We start from the raw sequence: 15,314 nt of genomic DNA, 5'->3' as shown, positions 1-15,314 counted from the left end.
ATTACCGGCAGTTGAACAAGGTTACTGTCAAGAATAAGTATCCTTTGTCGCGTATAGATGATTTGTTGTATCAGTTGCGTGGTGCGACTGTATTTTCTAAAATTAATCTCCGGTCCGGGTATCATCAGATCCGGATAGAGCCGAATGATGTTCCAAAGACAGATTTCAGGTTCCGATATGGATACTATAAGTATCTGGTTATTCCTTTTGGGCTTATAAATGCAAAGGCCGTTTTCATAAGTTATATGAATCGGATCTTTAAAGCCTATCTGAATCAGTTTGTGGTTGTCTTTATTGATAACATACTAATATATCCAAAGAGCAAAGAAGATCATTGTGAGCATTTGAGAGTTATTATGCAGATTCTAAAAGAGCATCAGTTGTATGCTAAACCGTTAAAATGTGATTTCTGGCTTTCTGAGATACAATTTCTGGGCCATGTCATTTCATCTGAAGAAGTGACAGTGGACCCGAGTAAGATTGAAGCAGTGTTAGATTGGGAGCGTCCTAAAAATATTACAGAAATCAGGAGTTTTCTTGGTTTGGCTGGGTATTACAGGCGTTTTATTGAGGGATTCTCACGGATGGTACTACCTTTGACACGGTTAACCCGTAAAGGGAACCCATTTGTGTGGACCCAAGAATGTGAAGTGAGTTTTCAGGAATTAAAAAAGAAGTTAAGTAACACTCTGGTATTAATTTTGCCTGATCCTGCAGGTAAATTTGAAATATACTGTGATGTTTCTATGTTTGGATTAGGCTGTGTATTGATGCAGCAACGTCAGATGGTTGATTATGTTTCTCGACAGTTAAAGTTGCATGAAGAGAATTATCCAACACATGATCTTGAGTGGGCGAGCGTAGTGTTCGCATTGAAAATCTGGCAACACTTCTATACGGTGCCGATTTTGTTATCTACAGTGACCTCAAAAGTTTAAAGTATCTGTTTGATCAGAAAGAGTTGAATATGAGGCAAAGCCGATGGGTTAAATTTCTGAAATATTAGGATTTTGAATTGTAATATCATCCATGTAAAGGCAATGTGGTAGCCGATGCCTTAAGCAAGAAGGCGGTCTGTATGGCTAATTTGATGATTTCAGAGTATGATTTGATTGAAAAGTTTAGAGATTTCAACACTCTTGTCAGTTTAGAGGATAATCAGCATTTGTTGTCTTCTACTGTAGTACTAAACTCGTTAATAGAGCGGATTAAAGAGGCTCAACTATTTGATGAAGGAGTTGGGTCTATGAAAGAAAAGGATTTTGTATTCACTGATAAGCTCGATGTTAAGTATAATAAGATCGGATCATTGTTCCGAAATGTCAGATAGTGGATGAGGTGTTAACTGAGACCCATATGGGTAAGTACATTATCCATCCTATTGCTACCAAGATGTATCAGGCCATGAAACCAAATTTCTGGTGGTCTGGTATGAAGAAAGATATTGCTCAGTTTATGAATAAGTGTTTGATATGTTGTGTTTGATATGTTGAATATGTGCATTCATTCACATTCATATAAATATTATATGATTTTTGATGTTATGATGATGCAATGATGATGTATGTTATGAGAATCTTGGCCAGTGACCTTGGTATGTAGACTGCCTATGGCTTTGACCATGAGAGTTATTTTCATACTACAGTTTGTGTACAATTTGTCTTGATTGCCTATGGCTTGACCCTGGGAGTCACACTAGACATGTGAGACATGTCAGTTAGCTATTCTTGGGGAGAGCCCTTGAATAGTTAACCAGAGTATTAGTTATGATGTTATGTTTTGCATTTGGTATGTATCAAGGAGATTCCTTGTGTAATTCATAGAGTGCAGTTTCTCTGGTCAGTAGAATTTGTAAATTGTATTATCAGTGTAAGGACTGATGTACAATGAAATTGTGAATTGTATTATCAGTGGAAGGACTGATGTACAATGAAATTGTAAATTGTATTATCAGTGCAAGGACTGATGTACAATAAATTGTGAATTATATTATCAGTAGAAAGACTGATACATTGATGTTTCAGTGGAATTAGTTTATCAGTAATAAGATTAATGTAATAAGTATATGGAAGTCCATTATATGCTAAACAAGTCATGTTTAGACAAAAAATGATAAGTTTAGAAGTTTTACGATTTTGCGGGCAAAACGATGCAGAAACCTACCTGGTCATTAAACAAGTCACAGTGCATTTCGTTAAAAACGATGCAGAAACCCAACTGTGAATGGTTAATATTGTTCCTTAGGGAATAAAAGTGAACTTAAATGAGCTCAGAGAAATATAATGACGAATATAAGTTTGAGAATTAGAAGCTCTCTGGATTACTGCAGCCCTTGAATATTCCGAAATGGAAGTGGGTCAGTATTTCTATAGATTTTGTAGCAACATTGCTGAGAACTCAGACTAGTTTTGATTCTGTATGAGTTGTGGTAGACAGATTGATTAAGTCTGCACATTCCATTCCAGTCAAGATGAGTTTCTCTATTGAGCAGTTGCCTCGATTATAGGTGCAAGAGATTGTGAAACTTCTTGGTGTTCCAAAAAGCATCACTAGTGATCGGGACCCTAAGTTCACTTCTAGATTTTGGGGAGTATTGTAGCAGGCGTTTGGTACGCAGCTAAGACTAAGTATGGCTTATCATCCCCAGATTGATGGTCAGACAAAGAGGATCATTCAGACTTTGGAGGACAAGTTGAGGGCTTGTGCCTTAGAGCAGGACGATAATGAGGTAAAGTAAGATTTGAAGTTTGTTGTGGGACCACTGAAAGTTCTGGTTCGCGATGAGAAAGTATTGAGGAACATGGTTATTCTTATGGTTAAGATACAATGGGAAAGTTTGACTTCTGAGGATGCTACTTGAGAGCGAGAGAAGGATATTCCCCAGCGTTATCCTGAGTTTGACGTCAGGTATGTGTTATGTTATATGTGTGATTTTGGGGGCAAAATCCTTAAAAGGTGGGGTGAATATAATGACCCTCACATTTAATTATGGAATTAATATGGAAGGATAATTATAAAGAAAAAGAAATAAAGTCACCTTTGGTGAAAAAGAAGTTAAAATGACAATTAAGTGGTAAAAATGCGGGTAAATAAAGTTATCCAAAAAGTGGAAGTAAAAATAGAAATATGACTAGAAAAATATTCTCGTCTGTTGGGTAAAGTTTGGTAATAAATGGAGAGTTTTCCATAAACCTGGAGTTTACTAGAGATTCGACTCTAACCCCGTTTGGGGATATGATTTCAGAAACACAGTTAATTGAAGAGCCTCATGGGACAAAGACACAAACTGTGGCTAGAGGTACTAGTATGAGGATGTAAAGTTCTGGGTGGCTGGAGGCTACTATTTATTTTAGACGTATTTTTGGAAAAGATGTATTGTTGTATAGTGTTCATATTCGATGCATGTACATTTATGTATTCAGGCATGTTAATATGACTATGTAGTGTTCAGTTATGTTATGTATTGGATTGCATGCTATTAGATTAGTGGCACGAAGCCAAGTTCTGCATGCGCCCATAGATGGGTATCTGAGTATATTTGCATGACTGGTACTTCTGGATATATGTATAGTTTAAACTGTCTATCAGGAACTCTTGAGAGTGAGATTGGAAAATCCCCAGTTGTCCGACTTACAGAGGTTACTCTGTCCGATTTTCGTTTACGCCTAATGAGAAAAAGAAAAAGTTAGCTCGTATTTTTATAAGTTTAAGTCTTCTGCTGTTTCTATTAAGTATCATATGTATGTTAATTGAACCGGCTTGAGGCAGGGGATGTTACAGTAGCAGCTGATGGAAAAGTTTTCAAAACCTACCTGGTCATTAAACAACAAATAGGGATAAGATTTTTCCCTGAATGCATAGTCTGGACCAATGTTATTAGGACTCCGTTGCCCAATAAGGATATTCTCATAGGCATGGATGTCTGCACCAAAGCAAATAAACTTCAGATCCTCCTCAAGGAATAAGATTCAAAAGAGACTTCAAGTCCTATTCAAAAACCTTGAGATTGTATGCTCTTCTTGAAGCTCCTCCTGAACTTGAGGAAATCAAAGAAAAACTTCAGCCGCTATGTACAAATAATCATGGAGAATTCTCTCATCCAAATCCTCTGTGGAAGAATGAAGATTTCTTCTTACAGCTTCCTTTCAAGCTCAATGAAGATATTAATCCAATCAAAGCAACTCACCCAGGAATGTCTCCTTCAGATTTGCAATTGGCAAGACAAGAATGCCAAGAACTTCTGAAGCAAGGTTTGATAGAACCTACTAAATCTCCATGGGCATGTCAAGCCTTTTATGTGGAAAAAAGATCAGAAAATATCTGAGGCAAGAAAAGATTGGTGATTGATTATAAGCCTCTGAATCATTTCCTGCAAGATGATAAGTTTCCTATTCCAAAGATTGATTCTCTTCCTATCCTTTTTAAGGATGCTCACATCTTTTCCAAGTTTGATTTAAAATCAAGTTTTGGCAACTTGGATTAGACCCAACTGACAGATATAAGACTGCCTTCTGTATTCTAAATGCTCAGTACCAATGGAAAGTTCTTCCATTTGGTCTCTAAGTGGCTCCTTCACTTTTCCAGAAAGCAATGACAAGAATCTTTGATCCAATCCTGGATACAATTCTTATCTATATTGATGATGTTATTCTTTTTTCTAAAAATATGGAAGAACATAGGAAATTGCTCAATCAGTTTGCAGAATTAGCTGAAATATGGGATCATGCTTGCTGAGAAGATGATCCATATTGCGCAGACTGAAGTTGATTTTCTGGGAATGCATTTCTCCAAAGGAATGTATCAACCACAGCCACACATTACAGAAGGACTTGCAAACTATCCTGATGAAAATCTCACTGTGAAACAAATTCAACAGTTCTTAGGAATTATTAATTATGTTAGAGATTTCATTCCACATGCAGCAAAGTACACCAGTGTATTGTCAAAGCTTCTAAGGAAAAATCCTCCTCCTTGGAGTTCAGAACAGACCCAAGCAATCAAAGAACTGAAAAAGATTTCTCAGAATCCACCAGCCTTGAAAATTCCCAGTACTGGTAAAAGAATTCTCCAGACAGATGCCAGTGATCATTTCTGGGAAGCTGTTCTAATAGAAGAGGTTGACAACAAGAAATATTATTGCGGACTTGCAAGTGGTCAATTCATAGTTGCATAGCTACATTACCATACCACTTACAAAGAAGCCCTGGCACTCAAAAATGGAATCAAGAAATTTGATTTCCATCTTCGTGGTCATAATTTTGAAATCCAAATGGATAATTCATCTTTTCAAAAAATCTTAGAATTCAAAAATAAAATGCCACCAGACCCTCAAATCCTCAGACTGAAAGATTGGTTTTCTAGATACAATTTCACTATGAAACATATCAAAGGAAGCCACAATATCATCCCTGACCTCCTATCCAGGCCTTCCAAACCAAGACTACTTGTTAAAGTCATTTCCAGCATGGCCACTATTCCCTTTCCTCTTATATTCATGTTTGAACTATTACCCATAGCAGCCAAGCACAAAAGAGACTATCCCTCAGAATTAGGTCAACCTACCTCAGTCTACCAAATCCAAAAGTTTGCCAAAGACTTTTATTTTTATTACACCCATGAAACCATGAAGACAAAAAATGTCATCCCCTCAGTCTTTAACCCAAAAATTCCTTTTTTTTGCATATTTTAGAAGTTTTTTGTGGTACAGGTTTTGACATTACGGAAAAAACACTCTGGAGTATATGGTATCTCACAGTCAACCATTCAGCCCCTCTTGCTCTCAAGATTCAAAGAAATTATGAAATTCTCATGACTCTTGAGGCTGCAGATTACTTTTTATGGACCTTGTTAGAATGGTATTCTCCATTACCATGATGGAGAAAGGAACTGCACAAGATCATTCTATCCAAGGAACAAGAAGGAAAAACACAAGAAGAGATTTCAAGAATCACTTCCATTTTCATCATTCACAGACCATACTGGCAAAGACCCGATGGAATTATTTGATCTCAGAATATTGCATACCTATGGGGATATTTTAATGATTATCCATTAGATCCTTGTGCCAAGACAGCCCTGTTAAAACATGTCCAAGAACTCAATGGGTATGTAGAACCATAAGATCAGCCAAGCTCTTCATATGACCCAGGCCCAAGTTCTTCAAAATGCCTAGATCCAATGCAAATTGATCTGATTATTGATCCAATAGATGATGATGTCATGGACCCAAATGCCGATGTCATGATGGAGATAATTGAAGAAAAAGCCAAAACAGACAAACCTTGGTGGAAAGAGAGTACGGTGATGTCCACTCAGAAGAAATGAAGGTGCTAAACTTGTCCATTAGTACCGACACTACTGATGATGTCTAGAAGTACATGGACACATGTGTGGTTGTGAATTAAAGAGTGTGATAATAGTACAACTTTTAGAAAAGTTGTTTGTCTTATTGTATAATTATGTTTGGTGAGGTGTTCTTTACTATGCTTGTTGTTATTATGGTTCCTTGCCTATAAAAGGAAACCTTGTATGTGCTTGTATCCTCAGATCGAGTTTGAAGGAAATAAAAGCTTGTGTGTTTTTCCTATGAGTTTCTAAAGAGTTCTCTCTTCTATCTTCTCTCCGAAAACTTAGTATAATGTCTTTACTATAATTACTAATCTCTGGATAAGAAAGTTAGTATGCTCTACACTTGCCTTGCAAAGGGATCATGTGTATCAGAAAACTGACTCTGTGATGATCCAGTTTTACGGTCCTCTCTTCTTTAAGGATTCATGGATGATAGTCTCCAATGAAAAAGCTAACAGGCTAAGGGGTGTCGAGAAATGCTCAGATAAAAAGAAGACTAATTCATGGCTCCTTAAGGATTGTGAGGCTCCCGACCACTAGACATTTAAAATCTTTTTCATTCAAAAATGTTATCTAACAGGAATTAAATGGTGCTGGGAACCACCAAACAAAATCAAAGATAAAGTTATACAGAATCTTGTAACTGAAAACTTTAAAATATCTATAATTATAGGATTCATTGGATCTGCTTCTGCGGCAAAAAAATTTGTCCGCCTTTGATATATTTTTATCAAGATTCATCGACGGATCTTGGTAAAAATATATCAATGGCAGATAAAGTATTTTTGCTGCAGTGGCAGAAATATTTTTCCCATAATAATATATAGCGATTTATGGAGGATTTTATATCCCTCATATTACAGGAACCGATTTTGTTTTCCTGTTAAGAAAAAGACAAAAGTAATTCATTTGATAAATGGTCCTCTCACTTTTTTTAATATTATATAATTTATCTTTTTCTTAACAAAAAAACAAAATTCATTCTTATAACAACATGAGAGATATAATCCTCATTTATGAATATCATGTTGTAGAAGGGAGTTTGTGTTATGTTATAGAGATATCTCATGCAGGGCCCACCATTTAAAATACGATGTTATACTTATCTTTTTTCATACATATTTTACTTACTCTTTTCTAACATTATTAGTTCAGAATCTTAACAGGAGAGAAAAATAATAAAAATTAGTTGAGATTCTAATATAATAATATTAAAGATGAATAAATAGAATAGACATAAAAAAAAAGAAGATAGAATATTATTCCTTATTTATCTAGCTCTCTCACTCTAGAAATGTTCTAACTTTTTAACTTGAGGTTTCTTGGTGTGTTTAGAATTTTTGCTCAAGCACCCTTTATAAAGGCAACATTCCATCTTATGTGAAAGCCTTTTATCACCATTAATTTGTCTATAAATAATTAAGAATATTTCATATAGCGTGATCATGTAAAATCACAAATGAACACACTATTTTTTCATGCGCGTAGAATATTTATTTTTTTATAGGATTCTCGGTAAATTGAAGATGGTAATCTTATTTACGTAAATATGAGATTTCTAAAATATTTCTCGGAAATCTATTTTTTTCGAAATTTTATTTTGTGTGTAAAATTTTCTAAAAATATCAACCAGGAAATGGTATTCTAAGATTCCCATGACAAGAAAAATTTAACACAACCAAATATAACATCAAAAAAATTAATCCAATATTTCCAAAAATATTTTGATCGACCAAACAATTTTTTGATAACATTTTCAATAAACTCATTTTCCTGTCATATTCTTGAAAATTATAATTTCCGTTTAAGAAAAAAATCTTCTCAACAAAACTATCATACACGGACACGCAATTTTTTTGAGAAATGGCATGTCGGACACGTGTCCGACACGTTCAGACATGCGTCCGACATGCGGTCAATATTTTAGGGCACGTGGTCAACTCTCCGACACGTTTTTTCGACACGTGGTCAACGTTAGGACACACTCGGACAAGTTTTTTTTTTTTTTTTTACAAACTTTTTGATACTTGCAGGGGAGCCTCTTTGGTTTAACCCTTGACGCCATAAAATCCAATTCCTCCACAAAACTTGCGCCCAAATATCATCCCTGCAAAGCCACAACCATTCAATATCGTTGACAATTACACAGTGCTTGCAACACCCACCTCCCATTTCCATTTAAAACTCCCCAAGATCGAAAAAGTTCATAGCTTTAACCCAAAAGAAACACCAGCTGTGAAACGGGTGTTTCGCATACCCACCCAAATCAAGGGAAAAGGCGAAAACAAAGGTTCTGATGCAAGTAAAAAGAAGAAGAAGAAGTTGAAGTTCATAAGACGATGTACCTGTGGTTAGAGAGAGAGAATGAATAGAAGGAGAAGAGTGGTATCGTGAAGGCACGAACACGATCGAAGAAGTGCCCAACGTGGATGCCATAATTTGTATGCAGTAGTTGCAGCTTCTTCCTTGAGTTGTTCGTTTCGTTCACATTGAGTCATTCACAACAGCTTGTATATGAAGGTGATAAATTTACTGTACTAAAAAAAAAAGGTGTTAAATTTCACTATTTTAGTCGCATTTGTTTCTCTTTTGTCTCGTGCTTTTAGTCATATCTAGCTTTTATAAAATTTATTAATGAGGGTAAATAATTTTATAAAATTTGATATCAAAATGTGTCCCAACATGTCGAAATATGTCATTTTTTAAAATTAACGTATTAGCGTGTCGTGTCGTGTCCCGTGTCCGTGTCCGTTCATCGTAGCAACCAAACATCCTTCGTTTAAAAAAATGTGACCTCCTTTTTTGTCCTTTGCATTCCTTCTTTTTCCTTCTATTCACATCCTCAAGGTTCTGTTCTCTTTTAGTTTGATTTCCGTGCAAGCAAGCCTTTTCTTATTCTTAAGTTTTTATTATGTATTTTTCTTTTTTTGGTAAAATTTATACGTATTTTAAAGGCTTATTTTAAATACATCCTTTTTCGTATTTGAATTAAATTTTTTAATATAATATATTGTTTTTTAAATTTTGGGAATAAAATTATATTTATTAAAATAACATTAAATTTTTATTTTTTAAGCTTGTAGGTATTTGAAATAAAAAATGAATAGAAAATCTATAGCAATTAAATTAGTAAAATAGTTTATCTGAATATAAAATATATTTATAAATTTGTGAGTAATATATATATTTCATGGGTTTTGCATTTGTCATGTTGCATGACAAATGCAAAATTTCCTACACATACATCAATATTTGTGCTGTACTTTTTTTCTTTTTCTTTTTATTTTAAACATGATGGACCCCACACTTATTGTCTCTATAACATGACAAGAGAATTTTCCTACAACATGGTACTTGTTTTTCCCATATTTTATTTATCCAAAAATTTGCACAATTAAAATTCTAAATCGTTCAAAATAATTTAGTTAGATGTAAAATTTATGAAATATTACATGCACATCTACTCTTGGCTTAATCCAAAGTTTATTATGATATTGATTTTTTAAAATTTTATAATGGATATAATCTTGTTCACTTTAGATCACTGTTGTAAAACCCGGCCCGACCCGGAACCCGGTGACCCGATCATCGAACCGGTTCGAGTTAAGCATTGGACCGGTCATGCATCGACCCGGTCAAAACCCGGCCAAACCCGGTGACCCGGTCGAGTCATGTATTTTTAAAAAAAATAAAAAATAAAAAATAAATTTTTTTCATCTTATTAGAAAAAAGTGTAGAACTCATTTTAAAAACTTCTTGTAATTTTATTTACTAGTATACTCTTCTACATTTACCTTAAATTTCAGTTTTCAATACTAAAGCAATTTGCGAAATAATAAATTAACAAAATGTGACATATGTTATTTTAAAATAGTTGAATTTGAAAAATATGAGTTCAATGTCATTGAGAGGTATGTTAACGGGGATTCTGAGTTGCAATTTAAATTGACATAGTAATAGCGTGCATTTTGATTTATTTATATTTCATTTTTTTGAACTTATTTAGTGAACCTTGTTTAATTCATTTTAGATATGGAAAATATAATTGAATTTATATGTTTACATTTATATTTTTTCTATATATTTATATATATCCGGGTCAACCGGTCCAACCAGTGACCCGTCGGTCCGACCAGTGACCCGGTAACCCAGTATCCCGACCGGGTCGATGCTCGAGTCGGGTTTAATAACACTGCTTTAGATCCCCCCCCAAAAAAAAAAAAAATTTGCTTTTGGTTTCTTTAGTGCATTATTCCTTTTATTTTTGCTTATCCCGGAAAAGCCAGTGATATTAACCAGACCTCTTCTTTGCTACAAACAGACGGTTGGTGAGGAGTTTAGTCACAATCTTATAGACCACATTATACAAACTAATAGGTCTGAAATTCTTCATGAGGGGTTGTCAATTTATTTCACAGTGAGGATTGTTATAATTAGTGTACAATTTCTCAAAGTACTGCACAATCAAGTTTTTGAGGGCCTCCGGGTCAGATACCCAGTTGTCATTATCATCAAGGAGCATTAGAATTTTATTGGATCTTCGTCTAACAATGGTTGCAGCATGATAGAAGCACGTGTTCCTATTCCCTTCTATTATTTTTCAAAAGTTTTTACTGGATATTTTGAATACTTATTCATATACATCCTTTTTCAATGGTAATATCAAATTTATATGATGATTTTATTCTTTCTTTTTTTTTAAAAAAAAGAAGAAGAGAATTTCCTTTGTTGATCTTATACCAATTTTTTTTTTAGAAAATTGACTTGCTTCAATAAAAGAGTTAGCTAAGATGTGATAAATTGTAAATCCTGTGATGTTCATCTAAGATCATTTAAACTGTGACACTTTGATGATTTAAAGTTTTTAAATATAATCAAATGAAAATTTTAAAATAATATTGTATTCTTAAAAAGTCTTTACAAAATTAAAGTTAATCATTCCAAAAGTATTAATTTTCAAACATTAATTAATATGATTTTGAGTATCTGGGATGAGAATAAGAAGCTAATGTAAAGTTTTTAAGAGTAAAAATTTGTTTATAACGATGCTTCATATATTATTATTTTTCAGTTAACCAGAGTTCTTGTGTTCTACCAACAATCCTTAAGATCAAAATGATTTCTCTTCACTTCTATAGAAAAAGAGGCCAGAAGGACTACCATGGGGTAACAGTGCCAACCTCACGGCAACTTCAGCACCTTCATCAGGTGTTAGAGTACCAGTATTGTAGTTTATATCCGTTTTAACATAGCCAGGACAAACAGCATTGATGCAGAATGAAGGGTACTTTCTGGCCAGAATCCTTGTGTAGGCATTTAGAGCAACTTTTGAGACACTATATGCAGACATAGAAAGAGGCCACCCTTTACTTTCTAGTGAACCTTCTTTAAAATCCTTTAGAAATTCATCCAAAATGTCACCAATCTTTTCTTCTGTAAGGTTTTCAACATCACTTAGTACTTCTTTTGGCCATCCATTTGGTATATTCTGCCAAAAAAACAAAATTACATGAGAATGAGCACCACCTTCAATTGTATTATTAGATCACAGCAAAATAACTTGTACATTAAATCACCTTTTGGGTCCTCAACAAAAATTACAGGTCCCATTTTAATTTCTTAGAAAAAAAAAGTCGACTTCGGATCCTTTTAAAATTCAAAATAGAAATCGTGATCCTCTGAAATTCTAAGAAAACCCACGTTAGTCCCTCAAAAGTATTAATATAGGTCTATTTTGAATTTCAGAATACTGGAGTTGACTTTATTTTTCTATGGAATTAAATTAAGACCCGTAATATTTATTGAGGTTCCATAAGTTACTTTTTTCTTAAATCAACCACTGAACCATTTAATTTTATACATTATATATATGATTGCAAAGAATGATTTCCTTTCCATCACACCAACAGTTTGACTACCAAATTGGGTAGCAAAAGTTATTAGTATCACATACCTCCAGCCTTCCCATGGATGAGGAAACATTGACAATATTTGGTGAGTCTGAAAACTGGAGAAGGGGAATAAGTGCTTCGGTCAATTTCTTGGCTCCATAGTAATTTGTTTTAAGACCTGCTTCAGTTAATTCATAGTTTTCAGCTATTATTTTTAGTAACAAGTTTTCAGCTATTATTTTATTCCAATCAACTCGGCCACCTTTTTCCTGCAACCAAAAACAAGAAACTTGAGTTCTTTTGAATGAGTTGATGAGAGAAAACTACAAGTGCAAGGCATATAATGCGAAATTGTTAATTGAAGTCATATACAAACTCTGTATCTCTTTGTTTATATAGATGCTAATGCTAAAAATAATTCACCAAAATAATATAATTGCCCTTGTTACACAAAGCATTAGGAAATCATTCAAAAATTCTGTTTAGTGCTAGGAAAGGAAAAGCACAAGAAGTGATACTGTCATCAATATATTTACATTCATTCAATCTCCACATTTCACAGGAAGTGTAATTCTATTTTGTTTATTTTTTTCCATGTCCTAGTGTTATGATTCAACTTTCTTGTTTTGCATTGGTTAACAATATTCAACACTAATACACTAAATTTCATTTCCAATACAAGAAATTGTTCTTAAACTAATTTAGAATAAAAGGGCCTCAGATTTAATTTGGGGTAAGCACATGAAAGGGGAAAAAAATCATACCACAACAACACCTGCAGCAGCCAAAGCCTCACCGTCCACATGTGCTCCTGGAATTCCAGCATTGTTTACCTATACCAAGTTCCAAGTTTCAAATATTTCTTCTCATTCAGGATGATCTAGAAACCACAATTCACAACTTGAAAATATTATGAAAGATATTACAAAATATCAAGTTTTCTAACCAGGATATCAAGTTTTCCATATTGGGTCTGGATGAAATCTGCAAGTGATCCTACACTTGCAGGATCTGTGACATCAAGTTCATGAAAAACCACATGGCCAGGAAGATCAAGCTCTTTGAGTTTCTCAACAGATTCAAGACCCCTCTTCTCATCTCTGGCTGTTAGCACTACATTGATCCCATTTGAAGCCAATTGCTTACATATTGCAAATCCTATTCCCTTATTTGCTCCTGTTACAACAGCATACCTGCAAACCAGTTGAACAAGTTAAGGTAACATATGAGTCGTTATAGTTATGTTAATATAAAGTTTGTGGTTAATTGCAGGGTACGTTGAAGAATGCTACCTTTTTGTTGCTTCTGCCATATTGCTTATGAAAGAGTTATATGTGGCTGGAAATATGAAGGGACTAAAACAAGCTGAGAAGCTGGTGTAAATTGGGCTTCAATTTATGTCTTTATGACTTGTCATTATTGAAGATTACAAATTCTAGTTGATGTTCAAACAACTATGTTACCGACCAAGAAAATAAATTCGGGTTTTAATTTGGTATTTTAACGATATTATCAAGTAGAACAAGTGCTATTGGCCCACATATTTCTTTGATTAAAACGGAATGAAGTGCTCTCTCTCACATGTTTCATCTTTATATGTTTGGACTTTATCACGACGCAGCGGCAGATTTTATACCCATGAAATTGTATTTAAAAAAGACATAAAAAATAAAGGGGAAAATATTCTAGTTAAGTGTAATATCAAGTATTGGATTTTGGCAACTTCATTTTTTTTACCCAGAAAATAGGGTTTAGCTTAGTTAATTTTGAACATGATTTTAGAAATCAATGAGTTTTTTCTCAGTCCAAATTCACATTAGAAGCTTATGGTACATATATATGTTCAACTTACAAAATAGAGGATTATATGTAATTAATTATTATTTAATTTCTATTCAAACAAAAAATGGCATAAATAACTTATTTATATTTTAATTACGCAATAATATTTTAAGGCCTTTGCCTTTTAAAAAGGAAATATTCCCAAGCTTTGATCAATAATTTGAGGATATATTATTTTACCTACTTTTTCTTCTGTCTACCTTTATTTATCATTCTCCAATACCATTTGATCAGACCAAATACAATATGGGCTGACCAATGTATATCGGGCCTAATCACACACGATTGATGTGATGAGGATGCTCTGCTTCTTGGGCTTGAGGTTGCTGATGATAGTATATGGACTTTGGTCCTTCGTTAGCGTGATCCTTGAGTCTGGATGAGGGTACCTGCAATGACACTCTGATGCTTAAGTCAGTATCAGTTGCAGGTATATGTGTATTCTTACAGAATTGGATGATCATACATGGGCATGTACCCTCTGTTTATATAGTAGATCTGATGCCGCCTTCAAAAGACGGTATGGCCTTTGATTGGCCGTTCACGGGATGCAGGTTTGGCTGTAGCCTTAATAGCCTTATCTCTTAATGCCAGGCTACCTTGATAGAGTAGTGGCAAGCTGGTGCTGTCATCTGTTTATTAGTACAAAGGCGCGGTGGGTTTGTATTAGTTCTTAAGATAGCTTCCTTACCTCTGAAGTTATGCTAAAGGACAGTTTCATGCGCGATGGAGGCATCGCGTCGCGTCATGCGCGATGGTGGTCATCGCGCCTAGTTCTGGACCCTCGTGAAATCGGGCTTCGTTGTAAGTCTTTGGGCCTCTAATGGGCTTACTATATTTTATCCAGATCACCATTAAATCATAATCTCAATAGGAGAGAGAAATGATAAAGATAGTTGAGATTCTGATCTAATGATATTAAAGAATAATTGGTAAAAATAGCAAAAAAAGAGATATATAGAATAATTTATCCCAATAATTTGATACGTAGATATATTAAATATGTTCGAAATTTGTTAAACCGGAATTAGCAGGCTAATTGATGTATTTGTTTATGTTTGCATGTGTGTCAGGCGACACATGTCATTCTCTCATCCTTCCTTCTCGGAAATATTTAATATGCTCCAGGCCCATATATGATTAAGTTGTCCAAGCCAATAAAAATTAAGTATTTTCTGACTTGCTTGTGTGGAGGAGAGAGAAATTTTATTTTTTCTACAAGTGACAGCTCCT

The 15,314-nt window shown here is 34.3% G+C and overlaps 1 protein-coding gene across 5 annotated transcripts; it reads right to left on the bottom strand.

The window, feature by feature from the left end:
• Positions 1-11,458: 11,458 nt before the first annotated feature.
• LOC133286709 ((+)-neomenthol dehydrogenase-like) lies at positions 11,459-13,551 on the bottom strand. Of its 5 annotated transcripts, none has more exons than XM_061484161.1 (5): positions 13,532-13,551; positions 13,186-13,432; positions 13,004-13,072; positions 12,302-12,508; positions 11,459-11,836 (listed from the first exon to the last, which is right to left on the bottom strand). In XM_061484161.1, exons 1-5 carry the CDS (start codon positions 13,549-13,551, stop codon positions 11,459-11,461), a joined length of 921 nt encoding a protein of 306 aa, XP_061340145.1. The 5 variants fall into 5 exon arrangements, with proteins under 5 accessions (XP_061340145.1, XP_061340146.1, XP_061340148.1 ...); XM_061484162.1 differs by having other exon boundaries at positions 13,007-13,072; XM_061484164.1 differs by having other exon boundaries at positions 13,013-13,072.
• Positions 13,552-15,314: the final 1,763 nt, after the last annotated feature.

This window comes from Gastrolobium bilobum, unplaced genomic scaffold, assembly GCF_033153095.1.
Source record: "Gastrolobium bilobum isolate Gb01-03AN ecotype WA unplaced genomic scaffold, APGP_CSIRO_Gbil_v1 utg16848, whole genome shotgun sequence".
NCBI lineage: Eukaryota > Viridiplantae > Streptophyta > Magnoliopsida > Fabales > Fabaceae > Gastrolobium > Gastrolobium bilobum.
This window is presented reverse-complemented; position numbering and strand designations above follow the sequence as displayed.

What these genes read in the sequence shown, in the direction of transcription:
- LOC133286709 (XM_061484161.1), bottom strand. Translation starts at nt 13,551, where the DNA reads ATGGCAGAAGCAACAAAAAG. An exon ending in ATGGCAGAAGCAACAAAAAG is followed by an intron (nt 13,433 to 13,531) that starts GTAGCATTCTTC and finishes ACTGGTTTGCAG; the next exon opens with GTATGCTGTTGTAACAGGAG. An exon ending in CATCCATGGGAAGGCTGGAG is followed by an intron (nt 11,837 to 12,301) that starts GTATGTGATACT and finishes TTTTTTTGGCAG; the next exon opens with AATATACCAAATGGATGGCC.